The sequence below is a fragment of the Schistocerca cancellata genome, chromosome 1, assembly GCF_023864275.1.
Source record: "Schistocerca cancellata isolate TAMUIC-IGC-003103 chromosome 1, iqSchCanc2.1, whole genome shotgun sequence".
In the NCBI taxonomy this organism is placed as follows: Eukaryota; Metazoa; Arthropoda; class Insecta; order Orthoptera; family Acrididae; genus Schistocerca; species Schistocerca cancellata.
In genome coordinates, this window is record NC_064626.1 from 446684163 (window position 1) to 446697038 (window position 12876).

Below are 12876 nucleotides of genomic sequence, written 5' to 3' on the forward strand. Positions count from 1 at the left end.
TATTAACCTACTGCCCCACACCCTCCAACTAACAGTTTCCATTTCTCTGTCCTATCACCTCCTTCCTATTCTCATCTCCCACACTCTTTGTGTGCCGCCCTCTGCCATTGCACCCGCCCATCTTTCCCTTTCCCCTTCCGTGCTAATCTCCTTCATTCCCCCTCTTTGTCCATTGCCTCCTCCTTCCCCCCTCTCTGTCTATCTTCTGAGTGACTCCCCCCCTCTTTCTCTCTTTTTCCCTCCCTCCCTCCCCCATATCTCCCACTCTCCCTTCCCATCCCCCCCCCCCCCACCCCCTATGGGTCCAGGGGTTAGAATAGGCCAAGGTATTCTTGCCTATCGTAAGAGGCGACTAAAAGGAGTCTCACACGTTTCGGCCTTTATGTGATCGTCCCTTGTAGGGCTTGACCTCCATTTTTCAAAATTTTCCCGAAGAGTGAGCCAATTGGAGCAGGATGCCTTACATGGTGCAAACTGTCCACCATGCGCCGAGGCCTCTCACATCCTTCGTCGATGTGGATCCGCACTTCCGCTCACTCTCCAGCTGTTGGGCAAGGTCGCCCTCCTGGGCTCATTTTCCTCCATCCTCTGTGCAGTATCGCTTTCTCTGCTGTCGACGATAATGGACTTCTCAGCTCATTTGTGCCTGATATCCAGAATGGGAGCCAGTCCATTGTGATGGGGCCACCATGTACCCTGTTGGTTGTAGCCCCCTGACCACACAGGTCATGCCTGCACCATTACTTCCCCACGTATGCCAAGGAGTGGGTGCCTGTCACCCTGGGGCATCGAGACTCCCGGCAATGGCCATCCTGCCAGGTGGCCTTTGCTGTGGCTGAGTGGCACCCACCCATGGGGAGAGTCCCTGGTCGGAGTGGGTGGCATCAGGGTGGATGACCCACCATGAAGCGTAGTACATCATCTCTTGCTGGTGGTCAAACACCAGCATTCTCTAAGCAGTCAAGGTCTAACTTCAATGCTAAGAAATATGACCCCAAATCATCCCCCCCCCCCCTCCCTCCCTGGCCACACTATGGGAGGAATGCCAGGCTAAGGATGGCAGCGAAGCTTATTCAACCCGGTACCTTGTATGTACAAGAGTTGATGGGGAATCTTCCTTGTCAATGTAACCTCAGGTTTCCTTTGGAGCATTTAGAGAACAAGTTTGGGGGGATGGGGGGCTTATCCAAAATGCGGTCAGGGTTGGTATTGATAAAACCAGCATCCTCTGCCCAGTCACAGGCACTACTCACGTGTGACAAGCTGGGAGATGTTTCTGTTTCCATCACGCCCCATAAGAGGTTAAATATGGTCCAGGGTATCATGTTTTACATGGACCTTATTTTGCAGTCTGACAATGAGGTGCGTGCCAATTTACAGGGTGAGGTGTCCATTTCGTCTGGTGCCTTCACCGGGGTCGAGGGATAATCAGGTTGCCACCGGTGCCATTGTCTTGGCCTTTGAGGGTGACACATTACCCGAGAAGGTAAAGGTCTACCGCAGTGACGTAAAGCCATATATTCCTCCCCCAATGCAGTGCTTTAAGTGCTGGAAGTTCGGCCATACGTCTTCCTGCTGTACTTCCAGCATCACCTGTCGGGATTGTGGACGCCCTTCACATCCCAATACTCCCTGTGCCCTGCCTCCCATCTGTGTCAGCTGTGGAGAGCACCATTCGCCTTGCTCGCCAGACTGCCAGGATTCTCCAGAAGAAAGAAAAACAATGGAATAAAAGACCCTGGACTGACTGACCTACACTGCGGCTAAGAGAAAATATGAGTGGCTACATCCTGTGTATATGATGTCAACCTGGGCTGCCGCTATGACAACGGTTCTACCGTCTTCCATTCTGCCGCGTACAGTTAGCTCTCAGAGCCGTCAGACTCCACCTGCCCCGTTGATGATGGGGGGGGCACTTCCCTCCCTGTTGCTCGTGCACAACCTACTTCAGGAACAACACTCCCCCCTCCCCCCAACCATAGGGGATGTCAGTTCCCACTCAGCCGGAGAAGCGAAGCCTTCTTCAGCTCCTCTTGCCAGGAAGGAATCCCTTGGGTCACTCCCTTCCCATGTTCCTATCAGTGATAAAGTTGACACCCGCCAGTGGCCGAAGCAACCATGGGTAGTCGGTCGTAGGGCTTCATGGCCCTCCTCAGTCACTGAGACAGAATCAGTGAAGCTCTCGCAGTCAGAAAAACCTAAGGAGCAGCGACAGAAACCAAAAAAGAAAAAGTCCCCCACCACCACTACCCCACAAGCTCTGTGTCTGACAGTGAGGTGGAGATTCTGGTGTCCGCTGAGGACCTAGATCTCACTGTGCCCTCGGACACAATGGATGTCGATCGCACAGACACTCATCTGGTGACAGCATTGAGTGTTTCATGTCTTCCAAGTCTCACAATCACGTAATCTTCCAATGGAATTGCGACGGACTTTTCCACCACCTGGCTGAGCTACAGCAACTGTTAAGCTTTACACCTGCTTCCTGCATTGCCCTCCAGGAAACATAGTTCCGGGTATTGCAGACATCTACCTTCTGTGGCTATAAGGGATATTACAGGAATTGTAGTGACTATAATAGAGTGTCAGGTGGAGTTTGTGTCTATGTCCTGAACTCAGTATGTAGTGAACCTGTGCCCGTTCAAACCCCTCATGAAGCAATGGCTGTCAGGATAAGGACGACGCAAGAAATACCTGTCTACACCTCCAGATGGTGCAGTACCCCTGAACATATTGGCTGCACTGATTGATCAACTCCCTAAACATTTCCTATTTTTGGGAGATTTTAACGTGCATAACCCCTTGTGGGGTGCCGCCGTGCTTACTGGCCGAGGTAGGGAGGTGGAAAATTTACTATCACAACTCGACCTCTGCCTCTTAAATACAGGTGCCCCCACACATTTCAGTGTGGCACACATGGCACGTATTTGGCCATTGATTTTTCGGTTTGCAGTCCTGGTCTTTTCCCATCTTTCTGTCACTCCCCCGATCCAAGGACTGTAGCAAGTATTTCACCTGGTGACCTTTTTGCTACTTCATTATAGTAACAGCTTTCTTAAAAGATAAATAACAGATTTATTTGCAGATTAAGAAGCCTCTTTTTTACACGTTTCCATTCTGTTGCACTTCATTATAAATTAGCTACAAGCTTACAAACACAGGACCATGTAACATGTTCTGCCTCTGTTGATTGTTTGAAATATCCTGGACAAACTCCCTAATTGTAACATAGCTCATTGATTCTTTTTTACACTATTCAGTGTGACATGATGCTTTTGAAAGCAATTAATTATTAAGAATAAGACGGATCAAACAATGAAAACTCCAGGTAGGAGTATTAACGATGTAGGGAAAGACAGAGTGCTACTTACCGTAAAAAAGACACATCTAGTTGCAGTCGTGATTAAACGACACTCACATGTAGCTTTCGGCCATAGCCTTTGTCAGTAGACACACACACACACACACACACACACACACACACACACACACACACACACGCGCGCGAGAGACTGCCAACTCCAGTATCTGGGGCCAGAATGGATTCCAGCCCGAGATGCTGGAGTCGTCAGTCTCATATATATATATATATATATATATATATATATATATATATATATATATATATATATATATATGTGTGTGTGTGTGTGTGTGTGTGTGTGTGTGTGTGTGTTTACTGATGAAGGCTGTGGCTGGAGGCTGTATCTGAGTGTCTTTAAATTGTGCCTGTCTGCAACTTGATGTGTCTTCTTTAGTAGCAATCTTTTTTTTCCTTAATTGTTAAGAAAAAAAACAGTTGTTATAAAACATAAAATTTAAAATGCAACGGTTTTATATAATTCCTAACTTGCCAGACTATTTAGCATAATATCAATTGTATTTTCCCCAATTCTTTAGTTTCACCATTGATAGAGGGGACATTATCTGATGATATTATGCAAGTATTCACAGTTTTATGTGTATTCTCATTTAGTTTAAAAATATAGAATGTAAAGTAGATATGGTCCATACATATTTAGATCAATTTACAAACAGTGACAGTGTTCCATAATCATTATACATAATCCTTACAGTCTCTAAGAGCGTCAGTAGCACTTAGCTACCTAAAGTATTCTTATCAGTATACTCATACAATAAAAGAAATTTCATTTAGGTAACAAACTACCTCTAACCCACAATAGTAGCTGCTGGACTAGCACACCTGAAATAAAAAGTGTACTTGTGCTAAGCCAGCAAGGTATCCAGAAGAGCTTCTGTGATGTTTGAAAAGTAAGAGTGATGTACTGCAGAAAAGATTAAAATCAATAAGGCCAATAGCTCATAGAAATCTGTGTGGCAGTTGTTGATCCCTGTCCCTCTCCCTCCACAACTTTTTAATTATGTGCACTTTGTGATATAATATGTTAATTAGGTGTGTAACACAAACAATTTTTGTTTTTGCAGAAAAGCCCATCAAATCAATTGAGCCTACCATCATGATGACTACAAATGCTAGCATTAGCAAGTAGGTAATGGTCTGCTGCAGCAAGCTTGGAACAATGAGTTTAAGCTGCAAAATTTGTGTTGAATCCTCACTATGCATGATCTCCATTACTGGGGAGTGGAAGATATATTTCTACAAGTGAAACATTTCACATTATATATAAAGCCTTTTTTATGAAAAGAGTGAAATGCAGAATTCAGAGTTATATTTTAATACAAATATAAAGTAATTTTACGAAGACTCACAACTGTAGATCAAGACAAAAAGGAAATAAAGTGATGTGCTGCATAGACTGACCTCATGTTGAAAGAAAGGCAGTAGAATATGTACTAGTGACAATCTGCCTGCTGCATGTTTATGTGCATCTTGTAAATAGGGGAAGTAATTTGTGGATGTACATCGAAACATTTCTATGAATGTCAAACGGGTGATCTCATGTTTTATCCTCATGTTTTGAACAGTGGATAAATATATTTGTACAGTTTCTATTTATTAGGACATTGTGGAATGTGAAAAACCTGAGTATCAGGTCACAAGCAATTCAAGTGTAAATAAATAACGAGAACATTACTTGAAGCAATTATTAGAATTGCTTATTTAGGAAGACAGTATAACACCTGCCTAAGAAGTTACAGGGCAATTGATACTAAATTTTTGACAGTGTATTAATGTCCAACAAATTTAGTGCTGCAATCAACAGATATGTGATGAGCTTCTTAAAAATTAAGAGACTATGTAAAGCTGTAATTTGATAACAAAATATGAAAGTGAAAAATATTTTATGGTAGTTTCTGGAGTTAAAGTCACAGGGCATTAATTATTACACAATTTTGTGTATTGGATCATTGGTAGTGATCTACTTTCTTCCTTTTAAGACAAGTGTTGACTCAAGCGATGCAATATTTGAATTGTGATTTTGTGATAAGACTGACTTTCACTGCCAAAAGGAAGTAAGAATTTCGTTTTTGGATTAATGGTGTGCTGTTGAAAGAATCTGAAGTAATGTGTAATTACTTTGCAGTTACCACGCATTTGTTTATATGCACAGGATTTGTTGTATAGTATTCAGATTTAAAAGAACTAGCTATCACTGCCAGTAGCTTATTTGCATAAACTGCATAGTGCTTGTTAAACTTTTAGAAATCTATTTAACACACAAAACCAACTTGACCTTTATTTGTGGCATATATAGGATGTTCTATTTTATATGAGATGGTATGTTTTGTTTGTTTCTGTAGACTGAGTTTAGGATTCATGTAAATAATTTATGATAAGTAATAACAATATTAAAAATGAAAATGGAACATCCATTGCAGTTCGACAAACAGTATGTGAAATGAAAAAAATGTATTAGGTCTTTTACTCTGAAGCTTGTAGTGGCTCGTTCATTTTCTAATGTAAATCATCCTTTGAGGTAATTTATTTAAGAATTGACATGATTATCGTATTCTCCAGAGTTTAATTGCATATTTTAATAATTGTTGTGTATTTTACTATGTTAATATTTTCCTAGAGATCTTTATCCTCTGTGAAAGAGTTGTCTAAATGTAATTTTTATTTCTTTACACTTCTGGTGACTATTTGGTTAATGTATTTTGAGTCACAACTGTTAAAATATTCCATTACAGCTCTAGCCACAGTTACAGTAAACTTCAGAATATCTTGCAGGCTGTGAATATTTTGTCAGTAGATGATAAAGTAAAATCAATTTTTGACAGTTATGATATAGAAATGTAATAATCCTAAGTTATTTGGTTTTTAACACATGCCCTTATAGTGTTGACTCTTATGTTTGTATCTTGAGTGTGTTCTTTTGGTTCAGTATTGGAATGGATCACAGCTAATAATTTTAATTAAAAGAAGCATATGATGTGGAAAAGAGGTATATGTAAAGACACACATACACAAACTATATTCACTTTTTTGTTGCCAGGCCATTGAAACAGATGTCGTGGTGTATCACAGATGTGCAAGGCACTTTGTTTATACATATATTCATAGATATATATATATATATACCTATACATATATCTGTCATTCTTTTTATGGTAATAATTTGCCTCTACGTGTGGCAGTGTATAAGCTTTTTGTTCTTATTTCTGTAATCATTTGATGTGCTGATTTTATTGTTTACAATATGATTAAATTTGTCAAAACCTGTGCATATTGTAGGTTTTGTACTGGTTCTGGTATTCTTCAAAAATTTTGAAAGATAGAAAAGAAAAAGGAAAAAGTAGCTTTTGTATTTATAGGGAGAACAAATCCCTACAATGGGTGTATTATTGTTACTGAATTTTGTGTGCATTTAAAAAATTTTTATTGTGAAAAATGTGTTAACATTGTCAATGAACAATACTGCACAGTACATTATAAATTGTGGCATAAATAAGTGAGAAGGTTGGACATGCCAGTCTGCATCCGTAATGTGTTCCTTGTATCTGTTGTGTCACGTCATAAAAAATTGTAAAAATGAGTTAGCTAATCAATAGATGCCAAGATCTCTTTAAAAATCATAAGTCAACAAAACCTATTAGATTATACTTGTTGACTTCGTGTATGAGAATAATATATTTACATGGTTTAATGAATGTAGGGCATGAAGACGTATATTGCTTGTTTTTTAGGAACTGATGAGAAAATTCCAGCAAGTTCACTCATGAGGCATCACATATTTTTCACCCTCAACAGCATTCATTGGTTAAAAAGTCAGAGGTAATAAAGTAAAAATCTTACAATGCCATTTCCTCTCTGGTTAACATTGAGCTTAATACTGTGTGTCTCCTTCCTTTTAACTCTGTAATGTGTTACAAGCTGCAATAAGAGTTATAATGATTTTCATAAAAATAGGTGGGTCAAGGTCATCTCACCATCTTACAGCAATGCCAGTTAGTGGTATTTTCAAATGTTGGTGATATTTCTGAAAAAAATGCTATACATCTCTTATTTTTAGTCCAAAATCATTTTTGTCTCGTGTCACCTACTAACAAGATATTCCAGTCACGGCAGTATACAAGTACTTGCATATCACTGCCAGGATTCTTGATGTGATGGCTTCCTTTAAAAATATTCCCTACCACCGGTAGGGATTACATTTGCAACTCTTCCCCACCCAAAACACCAATATTCACTATAAAAAAGTGCCTGTAGATATTTTTGGGCCACCATTTTCCTTGAAGTGGTGCCAGACATATTTCTTCCTATGGGTTTGCGAAAACCAAGTTTCATTCAGATAAGGCTTGTTGTCCTCTGTATGCAATAAATGCATAGTTCTCAAAAATGTATTTCCCAAGGTAGCAATATCCCTTTGTTCCATAAGAAATTTTTGTTCGTCCTCACATTTTCTGGTCGTAAAACCAATGTCATTTAGAAGGGGAAGAATGAACGTTCCCAAGCCCTTATACTCAATTTTGTATTAGTCGTGGACTTCAGTAGACCTAGGATACTATCCTCTATTGTAGTATTCTAACACATTCCTGCAGCCTACTTTTTTTTATTAAAATCATCCATTTGAGTAAATGTATTTTCCAGTTTATATCCATTATGTGGTGAATGGAAGAAAGCATTCACACCTACAGCCTCTGAAGAAGTTAATCACTAACATGTTGCACTGTTCTTTCTGTGACTCCACAAGCTTTTTCTGTCAACTTTTGTACTTGGGCAAAGTAGTATTCATTCTGGCTCCCTCGTCACAAGCAGGTTAATTGACTAACTTTTAATTAAACATTACATATTTAGTTCGTTTTCTAATGTACATTCAGTCCTGGCATACACTAAGAATACATGGACTACCAACTAATCTATGCAGAGAATGTTACTCTTTATAATTGTCTGTAAAGCAGAATAAGTTCACAAAAAAGCAAAACCAAACATACGGAAGTAGCGAATTGTGACAACTGACCTGCTGGCACCTGTCATGGCAACACTGCAGTGTCAGGGTCAAAGTGGGGGGAGACGTAAGGAGCAACCTTGAGCAGCCTACTTTTTTGACAGAAACTTTAAAAATTCAAGCCAATTATTATTCTGTTTTGTAAGAGACTATTGGGCTGTTCAGCATTACTTGAGAGTTATTTTTGCAGCAACAACTGCAGGATCTTACATAAACTATTATTTTATTGTAACCATGAGAGCCTCATTAGAGATAATTACCATAGCTTGGGAGGGAGCTGAGTTTTATTGTAATATAAAAAGTAACAACAATTGTTGCCAAAAATAATTGTACTGAAAAACAAAGCCATCTACACAATTAGAATTTGTAACTGAGGTTTGAAAAGTTTTTTTTTTCTCTCCCAGTTAAAGTAAACTTTACTTCACATATGGACATGTGTAATTACATATTATTTCCCTAACAATATTATGAAAAAGATAGTTGCTACTCACCATACAGCAGACATGCTGAGTCACAGATAGGCACAATAAAAAGACTGTCAGAAAATGAGCTTTCTGCCAACAAGCCTTCATTAGGAGGGGAAAAAAAAGAAAAAAAATCACACACACACACATACACACACACAAACACAACTCGCATACACATGACAGCAGTATCTGGCTGCTGAGGTTGGTGGTCCGTTTGTTGTGCCTATCTGCGACTCAGCATCTTTGCTGTATGGTGAGGAGCAACTATCGTTTTCGTGATATTGTTACATTCCATCCTGGATTTTCCATGGTAGGACATTACTTCTCTAGGTACTTTAAGCTTGTGTTCTCCTCATAGACAGTGGTATTAAGAGAGAGAAGCTTTTCTGCACCAGAAGCCATCACTTTTAAAGATACTTCACTGATAAAAAAATGTTTGCCTTCCTACATAAATTACTTACCAACCCAAGGATGTAGTACACCAACAAGTATAAAATTTAAGCTTCTGACTTATTCACAAATAGTTCGGAATAAGAAGGGAGGAAAACATAAACACCAATCATAACTCTTGATAAATAATTTTGATAAGTAGGGAATGCAAGGCTATTGTCGCCATAAAAGAAATGGATTATTCAGATTTCATGGTATTTCAGCTGGAGTGCAACTGTAAATACCAGTTATCATATATGTGAATGAATGCTTACCTATCATTATTACAAGAACAAATATATGGTGTCAACATTGCCTTATTAGCAAACAAGTGAAAATAAATTTTACTATAGTTCTCTTCAGTTAGGTTAACATTGTGAAATAATTAGTAGAAATCAAGGATGTGTACTAACACCTATTTCAGGGAGTAAAATACTTGTGTATGTATCTTACAACTAATAGGGTTCTGCATATTCACAGTGCAAGTCACATTCACATTATCAGGAACACACAAGCAATCTATTTATGAAACAGAAGGGAGGACAACTCATTAAATTTTGTACACAGATTTTTTCTCGTGCCTTATTGTCATATCTATTTGCATTGTTTGTACACTAAACTGTCCATAATTACCCAATGTAATTTACAGTTTGTGCAAACTTACTTAATCATTTCTCAGATAAGCATAACAGTAATTAATACAAGAGAAAAAGATATTGACTTACAATGGGTATATGCCCAAATTTGCAAATATTCTTGGAAGGGAAGCTGCTAGTTTTGTCCACTCCCCCTCCCCTCAGGCTAAATTCATTGTTGCTTTATTAAACTAACTCATGGTTATGGGTCTGGTGGTACTGTGTCGCAAATTAAATTTCTCTCATTGTGTAAATGGCTATTTAGAAATTATCATTTTCCTGGTATTTTTTTTACTCACATTTCATTTTAGGTTCATACTCACATGAGAATCTAAGTTACATGGTAGTTTTGCATCTTGGGTCCATTAATTGCAGCTTTACATTTTCCCTTTATTACACAATAACATGTTTGCCATTATTTTTATGACAGGAAACTACCTCTTTGCTTTGTGTTTGTGGTACCAGCAAAAATTTAAGGTAGTACAGTGCTCTTTATTCTAGTTACACTTTTACAGAATTTTTGGGTCCTGAAACGCACCACATTTGTCCAAGAACTCAAAGCTTGTATTATAAATTTGATTTCACACTCATACTGTTTACAACATACCATTAGATATTTGCTTGTGATGTGTATAGATACTCATTCAGATCCATTAGCAACTATTTTTTGATCATTTATTAATTGGAAAAGATACTACAGACCTAACTTAAGTTCTCTCTAATATGTTTTCTAAATAAACTTATGTCAGAAAAACAACTTTTGAAAGTCCGTCAGTATAATCTTGCTGCCTTTGTATTTCAAGCTTCATGCTTAATAATTTTCTCTAGTACTGTGTGCTGTTGAATTTATAACTAATGGAAAGGCTGTGTGAAAGTGTAGAAGGAAGACATTCACAATACCGTCAAAGATAATCTTATTGCACAGCCTTTCCCAGAAATGGGTGTAGAGGGAAAGAGGCTACCTGAGTTCATTAAAAACAAAACCAAAAAAAAGAGGGTTGGTTTTTATGCTGAAGCCAAGTGAAGCAAAATATAAATGCACATCAATGTGATTGCAGAAAATGTATGTAGTTTCTCATACAGAAAAATGAATGAATTAGAAAGTAAGTACATTGTGTACATGGTATATAATAACTGAACACTGCCAATAATTTGTGATAGTATATTTCTTTTTAAAATAAGAAATACATGTTGATTGCCACTTTTACACTGCCCCAGGTTGTTCATCACATATTCATGTAAATCTTCATCAAGACTGAAGAGAAAAATGTTTTGTTGGCAGATCACAAACTTTTTATAGAAAATGTTAAATAATAATGAAAAAAATCACAAAATTAAGGTGTATGCAATGAATTGAACTTGTACATCAATCAATCAGGTGATGAAAGCTGTAATGTTCTTTTCCTCACCAGTTTCTAGCTTGAAAACAGTTGCCCCAAAAGCTGTTCTCAACATCATATAAACTTTTCTGTCAAGCTGTCTGCAGTCACTTTCTTGTTTGTAATCTCCAGAGAATGTAACTTTTTGATTATGATAAATTTGTCTGCCAATTAATGTAATTGAAAATTTGATTAGAGTACCTCTAATTAAACTGTAATACACAAAGTTCTTTTGAAGTCAGCACTCTCACAATTTCAGATTTGGATCCATAAATACTTCTCAGGTCATGAATGTGTTTGTCTGTAGAGAGAGTAAGAAATGTGCTGTAGTAATGAATTTATTCACAGAACATTTTTGTCACGGTATTGAAAAAATTGACCAGAAAGGATAATGTCTGTGTGTCAGTTATCATTGGTGAATCAGTACCATGTTTCGCTTTGCTATCTCCTACAGCAATCATACAGGATTGGATTTTAATCAAGATGCATAATAAATAGCAACTTTTGTTGCTGATTATGTTCAGACTAGTTGCATCTCACTGATTAACATGGATTCAAATTTTCATAAAATGTTGTAGTAGGTATTCTTTCCTTAATTTCATCTAGCTTAACTCTGAAAAATTAATATGAAACTTTTGAACTTTGAAAGAATTTTCTTGACTTTGTAGGTAATGTAAACATTTTATTTGATCATTATGGGCCAATCCAATTGCATGACTGTGGATTATAAGTTTGATATCAACTGCATACAGCATTCACTTTCTCTTCAGTCCATGTTGAAACAACTTACAGAATTCAGTGCCTTCAGTAGTCCTTTGTAATAATATTTTGTAATGTAACAGTTGCACATTGTTGATCTCCTTCTTTACCAAACTGTGTTTGCCATTATCATTATGTTCACAATCAAGCTCATGATGTAAATTATCAAGTTTTAAATAATGTAATGTTATTGATTTGTGAATTAATTTGTCCTTAAGATATGTTGTAATAGTAATTGTAAATGAATTTATCTGAAAAATATGAAAAACCAAGAAATAAACATTTTAGTCAGTTGAAAGCAGTCAAAATATTACTAAAAATCATCTGACAAGTGGAAAGTAGCTCATATTATGTTTGCTAGGTGCATTACCTTTATATTGTAATTTCAGTTGAATTATCATTACAGTGAATCTCTTATGAAAGAGTTAAATATCTTTCCTTCTTCCTCTCATTCCTTCTTTTGTTACAAAGAAAAAGATAAGTTTATGGTGCATGATTAGTTCAACTACAAAACGATCGTCTAAAAACAAAAGTGCATTGATGGAAAAGCCTAGATTGAGTATATAGGGTGTCCAAGGAGGAATGGTCATTCAAATAAAAAAGTCTGGTAAACATGAGCTCTAAAGTGTATACATTGAGAGCTATAAGCACTTGTCCAGCAGAAGATATGTGTTTCACAGTAGTGAAGATGAAGTTGTGCTCATAGCTCGTAAGGTATACATTTTAGAGCCCATTTTTACTGAACTTTTTTTGCACATACTACCACTTCTCAAAATATGGAAAGCAAAAAGCTTGCAGTAGAAGAGATTTGTTTCACAGTATTGGAGATGAAGTG

The 12876-nt window shown here is 37.6% G+C and overlaps 1 protein-coding gene across 1 annotated transcript in view; it reads left to right on the top strand.

The window, feature by feature from the left end:
* LOC126176726 (histone demethylase UTY) overlaps positions 1–12339 on the top strand; it is a 219297-nt gene extending 206958 nt beyond the window's left edge. Inside the window, exon 21 of the mRNA XM_049923899.1 lies at positions 4447–12339. Coding sequence (XP_049779856.1) covers positions 4447–4482 — 36 coding nt within the window. The 3' untranslated portion in view covers positions 4483–12339. The remainder of the gene's footprint in view (positions 1–4446) is intronic.
* Positions 12340–12876: the final 537 nt, after the last annotated feature.